Genomic DNA, 11,797 nt, shown 5'->3' on the forward strand with positions numbered 1-11,797 from the left:
TCAACATCTTTGTTTTCATCCAAGTCTTGTCAACCTTTCATAATCTCTTTCAGGTTGTCGGGTCCGTGCCACCAAACACCGTTTTCTTTGAGTTTGTTCATCGTAGATCCTCGGCTCACGATATCTGCTGGGTTTGACTCTGTCTTTATATATTTGAATGTAATATGGTCATGAGTCTTGATTTCTTTTATTCTGTTGTTGATGAAAACTGACTGAGGCTTTTCTGAAGAGATCCAATTTAGCACACATTTCGAATCTGTGAACAGAATCGAATTTTGAATCGGTAATCCGAGTTGTTTTGTCAGAAATTCCATACACGGAACTCCAATTAAAAACACCCATAAGCTCGAGCCTAGGGATTGTCATTCCCTTAACTGGAGCCAAACGACTCTTGGAAAACACAAGATTTGTTTGAAAATCCTCATTTTGTATCTGCACCAGGTACACAGCAATTCCATATGCTTTAGTTGAGGCATCAGTGAAGAATTAAAGTGTGTTCAGGCAAAGTATCTTGGGATTTCTACATCTTCCAACTGTCTCAGCTCACCTTGGATTTCTTTCCAATCTTGCAAATCATCACCTATCAATTTGTCATCCCAAACTAATTTCTTTTCCCACAAGTTTTTAAAAAACATTTTTCTCTAACATTTATGGGTGTAAAGAGAACCGTTTCCGTCTGTGGTGTTCTCTTCCCAAATCTTTTTTCACAAAGACATTTTCCTCTAACATTTATGGGTGTAAAGAGACCAAGCGGGTCATAAACTGAGGCCACCATCTTCAATGCATTTCATTTTGTAACTCCTATCTCCTCGTCAAGAACCTTGGTTGGGTTCAGTGAGATTGTATCCTTTTCCGTATTACATGTATGACCTAAGACTTTGATGATATTGTCATCTACTTTGTCACTGTCGGCAAATTTCTTTCTTAATTCGTCATCATTTGTTGACCATTCTCGTAGATTCGTTTTTGCCTTACTGAATATCAACTTTGTCTTTCTGTAATTTCGGAGTCGCTCTTCTAACGTTTCACATCCAATTAACATATTGTCCATATATATGTTTTATTTGAGTTTCTTTGCTAGATCTGAATCGTACGAATCCAGGTGGTGTTCAACCGTAGCGCTGAGCAAAAAGGGACTCGATATAACCCCGAAAGGAACACGGCAAAATCTGAATTCTTGGATGTTGTTTTCCTCAATACTCGGTTCTTTCCAGTCCTTAAACAATAGAAATCTTGTCACATCTCTGTCTGATTGTTGTAGACTAATTTGTAAGAAAGCTTTTTTCAATATTGTAGTGTTTTCTTTCTCCAATTTCTTATTTTCCAACTTTTTCTATGACACCCTTTTCAATCTAATCTTCGATAACACCATTGTACCTTTCAAAGATATCAGGGTGTCTTTTCAGCTTTTTAGAGAGGGAATTCAATCGCCCAAGGGCTAATCCTGTATTTTCAGGTAACTCGGTTACTTTACTTTTCCAAGGCCAACTGACCTGATATCTTCTTTCGTCGTCACGAGATACAGTCTCTTTGAAATGGGCTTACGCCTTTTAACCGTCATCTGATCTAGGATCATCTGTGATTTCAATTGTTTCAAGATTACAAAAATTTCAATATTTGGTTTGGTAGGCAAACACTCATCCACGGGAGTAAACATACTGTCAACAATTAGAGGTCATTGTGTAAGGGTCAACATGGTAACTGAATTGACATTGTAATTGTTTTCCTTGACATGCAACCCCGTAAGAATCCATCCCAGAGAGGACGACAACAAGTACAGGCCTGGTTGTATTTCGATTTTGCCGTTCTTGATGATATCCAAGCAATAGTCATTTCCTATCAACATATCCAGTTGAATGGTTTCCGCTTTACCTGGAATGTTACTTGCTAAAGTCAAATACTTCGTTTTATCTGCAAATTCCTAAGGCGAAATGAACTTTACCGTGTTGCGGTAAATTGAACCTGTAATCTTAGGCACAACGTTTGCAGTTAGAACAATGTATTTCCCAGTTTTCAGCTTCAGGCACAAATTCGTTGTTTTTGTCTTAATCACCTTTGTTTTATCACTTCTAAATGTCACTAGGTTAATCTCTTCTTCCGATTCTTCTTTCAAGTTTAGACGTCGTGCTAAACCCTCGGTTACGTAGGTTCTATGTGACCCTGAATCAAGTAACAAACGGATGTTTTCCGTATACGTTCCTTTTGGAGCTTTAACATCCGTTTTTGCAGTTTGCATCAAAACATTCTCTCTAGATGAAAGAAGACCAACTTCTTTATGTCTTTCTTCTCTTTCAGTTTCTTCAGAGAGTTGAACCGTTTCCGTCTGTGATGTTCTCTTCCCAAATCTTTTTTTCACAAAGACTTGTGATGTACATTTTGTTCACCACAATATACACATTCTCTTGAAGTTCTACATTCTTTTGTGAGGTGACTTTCACGTAGACATTTGTAACAACTGTTCTTCAGTTGCTTCTTTCTTTCATCACTTGTCTAATACTTGGCACATTCATCGCTCCAATGCGTCTCTGAACAATATCTGCATTTTTTCGTTGGACTTGACTTTTTTGGTCCCTGGTTTTCATGCACTACTATTGCTCCAGAAAATTTCTGATTATCATTTCGTTGATTGCTATTCTGGTTTGTAAAATTAGATGAGCTCTTTGACATTCTGTGATAGCTGATTTCTTTCTTTGCGCTGTCAGTTTTTTTTTTTTCAAAATGTTCCCTTGATCATCACTTGGCAATTTTCTCTTTATCATAGAGACAAATACTTTCTGGTTAGTGGTTTGACCCAGTACTTCTTAACTTCTCAAATGTCTCTCAATACTGTCAATGAAATAGCGTAGGTTTTCTTTGGTATTGCGGGGTGGAGAAAGATCCATTATTTTCTTATAATGAAGGTCGATGGCTTCTTGGCGGTCACCAAATCGTTCTTGAAGAACATGTATGGCTACAACATAATTTTCGTTCGTGAGGGAATTTCCAGCTATAGAACTCCTAGCTTCACCAGTGAGTTTGCTCTTCAAGTAATTGAATTTGTCAACATTTGAGAGTTTCTTATTGTTATGGATGGCACTTTCAAACGAGTCCCAAAATTCTGTCCAATACAACTTGTTCCCATTAAACGATGGCATGTCTAACTTAGGTAGTTTCACCGTGGCAGAATGACTTTCGGTTTAAGCTCCCCAGTGGTGTTTTTGCCACTGACCGTTCCAAGGCGGTGCCCCACTGTGTTCCTTTGTTTGTTCGTTTTGTCCTGATGTGTTGGCTTTGTGTGTGTGTATGTTCCTTTGTTTGTTCGTTTTGTCCTAATGTGTTGGCTGTGTGTGTGTGTGTGTGTGTGTGTGTGTGTGTGTGGTGCACACGGCGTCTGCGTGCTGTGGGTTTCGTTTTGAGGAGGCTGCGTTTTTGGTGCGTGGCATTCCCTGTTTGATATTTGTCTTTGTTTTTCATTTTTTAACTGCACTCGCATTAGATCTTGCTGAAGTTTCATTTGTGATTCCACCAATCTTTGGAGTTCATCAACCCTGGTAGAAGTTTTAGTTGCATCAGCTTCAGTTTTCTCTTTTGACTTTAACTTTGACTCATCTTTAAGTCGGTCTCTCAGGTTTTCAAGGTGAAAAAAAGACATTCGAGACTTTTTCACAAATTGTACTGTCTTCCTCAAGGATTGATTGAATCAGACCATCATCCTCATTTCCTACGGTATTAGATATTTTCTCAGATTGGTTGTCTAACTTTTCTTGTCCATAATGAATTTTCGCTATATTTGTCTGAACATTTTTGTATACATCATCACGTTTCTCCGGTAACAACTGCTCTAAGTTATTTGAAGTAACCCAATTCAAGCTTGCACTTCTTTCATCAAGGCATTAACGGAGCGCGTGCGTACATCTTTCAAGTACTGTAGGTTTGGAGACGACATCTTCGATATTTGTGAAGAATAACTTATTTTCCACACATAATTATACGCAAGAACACGTAATCAAAACACAGCTTGTTATCTTAATCCAAATACAACAAAAGGTATAGCAGAGAGTTATATTCCATTACGTTACTTTAATCCACAGAAAAATATATCCTTTAAAATTGTCTCAGCATTAAAAGTCCAGATGTATTAAAATGATAAACTCCTCACCTTTACACACCACACTTCTCGAAATAGTGCTTGAAAATCTTTAGAACTTTTCAAACTATATTCCTTTTCTTTTAAATGAAAATTACAATTTCATTTCTCACTTTTAATCCAAACACAAGTTCACTTTGAATACAAATTGCTATTTCCCGGGTTCCGGTGCTATATGTTGTAAACAAAGATTTAAATCTACGACAGTAATTTAACAACAAAACACAGAATGCCACTTTCTTCCTTTTATTTTACATCCAATATATATATTAACTATTGCCGCCAAATTAACATGTAAAAATCATTGAAACATGGAAATTTTACCGCCATAAACAATGGGAGCAAAAGAATGGTGTAATTTTCTAGGACATATATCGGAAGCAAACAATAGGAGATAGAGTCATTTTCTAAAACACGTATTGGGAACAATGTATTAAAGAATAACTATTAGGAGCAAATAATATAATGATTACCAAATCATGATACACAAATACTTTGTATATAAGTAAAATGTAGATCAGATATTAATTCAATCCAATTATGGCTTGCACTTTGCGACAGTTGTCTCAGATTTATACCGTTTCTTAATTCGTTGTATTGGAATGGTATTTTGTGTCATCCGGCCCTGGTTCTGTTTCGATGCATTTTCATTTTCACCAGAGTGTGCCTAAAATGAAATAAACGTTACCTGTAAATAATTATGTTCAGTGACATAATACAACAATATACTTGCTCTTAAATATAATCCACTACGTATATCTCCAAAGGTACTTGAGACTACCATTACCAGGTTCACGTGGTATCATTAGTCAGCCAAATATTCTAAAACTGTTGAATGGTTGACCAGTTGCTTATTGTTAACCGTTCTCACTTATCTATGAAAACATATAACAGTTAATAAAGACCTTGACGGAAGATTCCGCGTACAACCTAGTGAAATTCTAGATAGATATATATGGCAAGCCAGTTGTCCAATAATTACGTGAACCCCGGTTCACGGTCGAAAAACTAGGATTAACGATAGATAAACTAGGTTTTTCGAACGTAAAACTAAGTTTTTCAAATACTAACCTATATTTTCGAGTGAAAACATCAGATACCGGGCGTAAACCATAGTTTACGCTCGTGAACCCAGGTTTACGTTCGATAATCTAGGTTTCTCGATTGAACTATGATTTTCGGTCGTTATCCTATGTTTACGACCGTAAACTTGGGTTTACAAACGTGAACCTACGTTTACGAGCGTGAACTATGGTTTACGACGGTATCCTATGTTTTCGCTCGAAAAAATAGGTTAGTATTTGAAAAACCTGGTTTTACGTTTGAAAAACCTGGTTTATCGAACGTAAACCAAAGTTCACGCTCGTAAACCCAAGTTCACGTTCGTTAGCATAGGTTCACGCTCGAAAATATATGTTCAGGTCCGTAAACTATGGTTCACGGTCGTAAACATAGGTTCACGTCCGTAAACATAGGTTCATGGCCGTAAACCCATGTTCATGCCTGAAATTCATTGTTAATTCTATAATCCTAATAAATCGACCGTAAACCATGGTTTACGTTTGATAAACTAGGTTTCTCGATTGAACTATGAGTTTCGGTCGTTATCCTATGTTTACGATCGTAATCCTATGTTTACGCTCGTAAACCCCGGATCAAGCTCGTAAACCATAGTTTACGAACGTGAACCTATGTTTACGACCGTGAACTGGGGTTTACAATCATGAACCTATATTAACGAGCGTGAACTGTAATTCACGGCGTTATCCTATGTTTTCGCTCGAAAATATGGGTAAGTATTCGAATAACCTAGTTTTACGTTCGTAAAACCTAGTTTATCGATCGTTAATCCTAGTTTTTCGACCGTGAACTAGGGTTCACGTAATTATTGGACAATTGGCTTGCCATATAGTTACAAATCGATAAACACGGTTTTACGAAGGTAAACTGTAGTTCACGGCCGAAAACCTAGGTTCACGCTCGTAAATATAGGTTCACGACCGTAAACATAACGCTGAAATTGATAGTTGATTTCATAATCTTAGTATATCAATCGTAAACCATGGTTTACGTTCGATAAACTAGGTTTCTCGATTGAACTATGAATTTCGGTCGTTATCCTATGTTTACGACCGTAAACTTGGGTTTACGAACGTGAACCTACGTTTACGAGGGTGAACTATGGTTTACGACGTTATCCTATGTTTTCGCTCGAAAAAGTAGGTTATCATTTGAAAAACCTTGTTTTACGTTTGATAAACCAGGTTTATCGAACGTAAACCTAAGTTCACGCTCGTAAACCCAAGTTCACGTTCGTAAACATAGGTTCACGCTCGAAAATATATGTTCAGGTCCGTAAACTATGGTTGACGGTCGAAAACATAGGTTTATGGCCGTAAACCCATGTTCACGCCTGAAATTCATTGTTAATTCTAAAATCCTAATATATCGACCGTAAACCATGGTTTACGTTTGATAAACTAGGTTTCTCGATTGAACTATGAGTTTCGGTCGTTATCCTATGTTTACGATCGTTATCCTATGTTTACGCTCGTAAACCCCGGTTCATGCTCGTAAACCATTGTTTACGAACGTGAACCTATGTTTACGACCGTGAACTGGGGTTTACAATCGTGAACCTATATTTACGAGCGTGAACTATGGTTCACGGCGTTATCCTATGTTTTCGCTCGAAAATATGGGTTAGTATTCGAAAAACCTAGTTTTACGTTCGAAAAACCTAGTTTACCGATCGTTAATCCTAGTTTTTCGACCGTGAACTAGGGTTCACGTAATTATTGGACAATTGGCTTGCCATAGACATGGCCAATTTTTATTCGAATGTCAAACGTTTCTGAGAGTGTCAGTTTTAGCTATTGAATGATAAAGTTTATAAATTTCAAAGTTCATTTTAAATATGATAGATAGCCTATTGAAAGTTTTAATTCTTAAACGCGAGAAAATATTAAAACAAGTTTTTTATTATAAAGTATCATTTTAAGTGATGTTTTTCTGTTAGAAATAATTCAGTTTTGATACATGATAGAGACATTCAATGCAGATTTGATGGAAAAAACAAGCATTGAACATGATACAGTCAAATGAAATAAATAAAAAAATGCATATGTAACTCCTTTCAGAATTTTATGCAAAATCCTCTGATAACCGGAATTCTCTGAAAACTGGACGTTTGACATGTTTCTACTATACTGTATTGTAGTTACGTTTTAGTTTCTAAAAAAAATAAACGAATTTAGCTGTACTCCATATTTTTAATCAATTTAAGGTTCATTCGGGATCGTAAAAAATAAAACTTGATTGATAGTTGGATTATCTGTACCTTATATGGTTCAAAGTGTTTGAACATCATCAACGATAAAGGCACACCAAGTACCAATAATATAACGGTGAACAACACGATTAACAGCTGAAATAACAACGGGTCCGTGCAACTGTTCTCACAATCTAACATATCACAGTGGCAATCTTTTGGCATATCAAGGTGACGATCGAAATCTAAAGTCGAGATAGTATTGGTTAATATTAATATAAATTCTTCAAACATGATACATATGAGTAAGTACATAGCAAATGCACAACTAATAGTAAACGGTGAAGCCATTCACTTAATTATCTAAAACTTTTATGGTACTGTCATAAATAATATTTATTTTGTTTTTGTTGGGTTTAACGTTAGAATAGTTATATAATACAGGGATGATGAAAAATAATTCCGTTCAATTTAAATCAAATCTGTTATAATAACTTGAATAGAGTGCAAGTTCTCCAAGACGTTAACACAAAATTCCGAATGAAAACGGGACTACTTCTGGGTTTAAATTACATACTTTGTATCATTTGATGTCAGTAAGATGAGGTATTAAACAAATCCATTCAGTAGTAACAAAGACATAGTGAAAGACATAGAAAGTGTATTCAAAAATCTGGACGCGAACGCTATGCGCCAATGAATTTTCTCCACAGTCTAAATGTAACAGGGTAAATCTTATACAATTTTTTTTCAAATAAATACGTTTTCATTGCATGTCAACTTATAATGTGATTTTAAGAAGTATTCCAAAGTAGAAAAGATATTATTAAAAAAACAAACATACTTGGGCAGGTATTCAGGCAGAACTGACTCACAGTGTTCTTGATCCGTCCACAAATGTACACACATTTGTAACATCTGCTCTTGTTCAGATACATACTTATTCCACAATCCGATCTTGAATCTGTTTAAAACAACATAAACATCATACAATTTTGACAAGAAGTTAATTCATTGAATTAAATGGCGTATAATATAATAATAAAGATCCAAATATAAACCACTAATAACCTTCTGTTGAGGTATAAATGAGTAATATTTTCTACATAAAATGTGTGTTTAGTATATCAACCTATAGAGTTTGTATAAATCATTTAGTTCAGTTTACATGTTATAACAACAAGATTTTTCTGATCTGAATATGAGAAATACCAGACGTCCGAGAAGTTCCCCATATTGGCGTATATCAAACCAGTGCTCATGTAAATTATAGATATTTGAATACCGAAACCATGTAGATTTATCTAAACGTCATATGCTCTTTTGCCTTAGATGTGGTATTTAGTATATTTTTGACAAACTATGTTAAACACTTAGTTTGACAAGACAATTTCAGGAAGTCTTTTGTCTCGTTAACGAATTTTTCATCATTTGTGTTATCAGTTATAATTTTATATAAGTGTTTTTCGTCTGAGGCCAAATCTGTCCAAATCTTTTGCGGTTTTATCTTCCCAGTAAGTACAACAAATGTGTTTACTATCATTAGAGCTTCCAAAGCTTTCTCCTCGTTGTCTAAACGTGACATATCATTTACTAATAAGAACAGTTATATATCCATATCAACAGTTTCGTGTCGACCAAGGGCATTTTGAACAGTTTTTCTCAGCAGTGAGTATGGAATTGCTTCTTCGGTAAATGAAAACGTGATTCCATCCAACGCGTTTGTCCATCCTGAGTCCTTTCTAAAATCAAGCTCGGTGTTAACATCGCCGGTTGTTTTCAAAACTATATATGAACCCTTCGGCATTTTAGATATTAATGCGTATAAAAAGCGCCTGTGATACATAAAACTTATTTCCTGCACATTCGTGTTTGTATCCCATATAATGACAGCATGAAACTGCGAGCATTCTAACGAATTGCTAATTGTGGTCATACCTGAAATAGACAGTGTCATTACTTGTTCTCAGTTAATGCTACTATATTTAAGAAAGCTAACAGTAACTTTGAATAAATGGTGTTTACATTTTATTTGTACATTTTTTCAGTAGTCTTTAGGACTATAGTATTGGAGGGTCATCCGTGGCCGAGTGGTTAAGGTCGTAGACTTCAAATCACTTGCCTCTCATGAATGTAGGTTCAAACCTCACTCAGGGTGTTGAATTCTTCATGTGAAGAAGCCATCCAGCTGGATTACGGAAGGTCGTTGGTTCTACCCAGTTTGTCCGCTCGTGATGTAATAACGCACGGAGGGGCACCTGGGGTCTTCCTCCACCACCAAAGCCGGAAAGTTGCCGTATAACCTATAATTGTGTCGTTGTGACGTTAAACCCAACACAGTAATAAATAGTATTGTTTCATCTGTTAAGAGATTTAAATACCTTTATTAAAATGGTACATGTGTGTATTCTTTTTAATTATGACATAAAGATACAAGAATTTAGCGAATAAAATTTCATAAATTATTAAATGCCACCTTAAACAGGTAGATGATGCTTTATGTCTTGGCAAAATATGTGTTATGTAATATATTTTAGATCATTATTTTGAAGTGAATTAAACAACAGATTTACTATGGCAAGTGTGTTCTATAATTACAAAAATGTACTTAATTATCAAATCTAATTATACCAGGGGGGTGGTGGGGGAGGGGGAGATTCAAACCCTTCTGGGACCAAATTTTTTTTATTTTTTTTCCTTTTTTTTCCTAGTAAGTTTTTACTTCTTTCAAGACTTATTACTGATTTCTTGTACAAAAATGGAAAAAGATGAATCGATTTCTTTGTGTTCAAAGTGAATTTACTACTTAAACAGAAGGGGTAGTTACACAGTAATATCGTGTTTAAGGGCACGTACCTCAAAAGCCTTTTGGCTTAAAAAGATCTTTCTTTAAAGTTGAAGTATAGTCATATTATGAACACCAGGACATGAGTATTTGTTTCGAAAATTAAAATGCATATCAAGAAAAATACCATTTCAAAGTCGGGAATGGATCGAACCCGGGCGGTCACGGCCTTAAAACTCCTCAGTGCTTAACCTGTTCACCACGGCGGAATATGTACTTAATGGTCGTTAAATATAAAGCTTTTGTAATTAAAGACCCACCACGACCTACTGACCTACTTTTTTCACTCACAAAAACTTCATGAAAATCATTCTTGAAATACAGGTAATATACATTTATACTACAAGTTTTCTGGTGGACAATTTAGGCCATTCCTGAATAAATGTGTTTTGACAACTTCATCTGCAAACTTATTTAGTCAATCTCTTTTCAGCATAGTTTATAAAACAGATGAATAACTATCTTAAACTGTAGAACAAAATTGTGATTGAAATTTCACTAAATATACTGATCTCTGTACATTTTGTTACAGTTATTTAATAAAATGTTAGGACATTACACACATTGTCTTGGCCTAGTATATGTTACTGTTAATTTGTAACTGGATACTTGTTATTTCTCATTTTCTTCATGCAAAGCATGTATAATTACCATCATGGAAACACAAAAGAATACAGTTATTTTGTGATGTCCCTTTAAGGCAGTTTACCTCCGATACCCCGTTAAAAACACTTTTCAATGGAAAAAATAGTGAAAACAACTAATTCTAGTGTGTTTTTATAGCATAAAACACTGTCAGTAACTAAGGTTCAAAGCCTTCTGAAGAAATATAGCAATCATTTTCAGATGGCTAACAAAATTGTTTTTGTTGTTGTTGTTGTCGTACGATCTAGAGGTCAGTGCCTTTAAACAGAAATGCGTAATTTGTACTTTTGTTTTACGGTTGAAATGTTTAATTAACAGAACAGGGATACACTCACCTGTCTTTTCCATATTCCTGAAGAATATTATCCAACATAATAACACGTTTATGACCAATCTATTCATTTTTACTTACACTAGTCAGATATCAATCATTACACAACGACAAAAAAACGATTTCGTATTTTCTGGTTCCAAAAATAGATCTTGGAAAGGTACCAGTTTTTAGACGATATTTTTTACAATTGCCTTTTGTGTAAGAAAATGGTTTATAACAATTAAACTCTGTTAAGGTTCAATTGTAAGATATAATTGCATTCAAAACAGATTTTATTATCATAATTGCTATATTCGTTTCTTCCCGAGATGTACCAATAAAACAACCATCAAAACAAGATTTTGATTCGCCTGATACAAAAAAGATACCCTGACCCGCCTAATTCGCTTCGCTTTACCGACGGAAAATGTATAACTGAATTGTATTAATGCATTGACCTTATTTTTGTCACTTCAGCCTCCTTTTCCACCTGTGTACAGAATACCAAACTTGTGCCTGTTTAAACTGCCAAAGACATATAGTAACTTAGGAAATTTTGCAGAGACATTCAATTCCCAAAGTAACATTATAGCATCT

General features: G+C 35.3%; 2 protein-coding genes across 4 annotated transcripts; both read right to left on the reverse strand.

The window, feature by feature from the left end:
• Positions 1 to 2,801: 2,801 nt before the first annotated feature.
• Positions 2,802 to 3,134, reverse strand: LOC123550710 (uncharacterized). The gene has a single exon (XM_045339139.1). The coding sequence runs from the start codon at positions 3,132 to 3,134 to the stop codon at positions 2,802 to 2,804; it is 333 nt and encodes a 110-aa protein (XP_045195074.1).
• A 1,224-nt stretch (positions 3,135 to 4,358) lies between these two features.
• On the reverse strand, positions 4,359 to 11,351 carry LOC123550352 (uncharacterized). 3 transcript variants are annotated; one of them, XR_008371519.1, is made up of 5 exons: positions 11,223 to 11,336; positions 8,935 to 9,335; positions 8,242 to 8,361; positions 7,467 to 7,642; positions 4,359 to 4,793 (listed from the first exon to the last, which is right to left on the reverse strand). XR_008371519.1 is itself a non-coding variant. In XM_045338783.2 (4 exons), exons 1-4 carry the CDS (start codon positions 11,287 to 11,289, stop codon positions 4,665 to 4,667), a joined length of 492 nt encoding a protein of 163 aa, XP_045194718.1. In that variant the 5' UTR covers positions 11,290 to 11,351; the 3' UTR covers positions 4,359 to 4,664. The 3 variants fall into 3 exon arrangements, 1 of the variants encoding a protein (XP_045194718.1); XR_008371518.1 differs by having other exon boundaries at positions 8,610 to 9,335; XM_045338783.2 differs by lacking the exon at positions 8,935 to 9,335 and having other exon boundaries at positions 11,223 to 11,351.
• Between the last annotated feature and the right edge of the window lie 446 nt (positions 11,352 to 11,797).

The sequence above is a fragment of the Mercenaria mercenaria genome, chromosome 6, assembly GCF_021730395.1.
Source record: "Mercenaria mercenaria strain notata chromosome 6, MADL_Memer_1, whole genome shotgun sequence".
Taxonomy (NCBI): domain Eukaryota; kingdom Metazoa; phylum Mollusca; class Bivalvia; order Venerida; family Veneridae; genus Mercenaria; species Mercenaria mercenaria.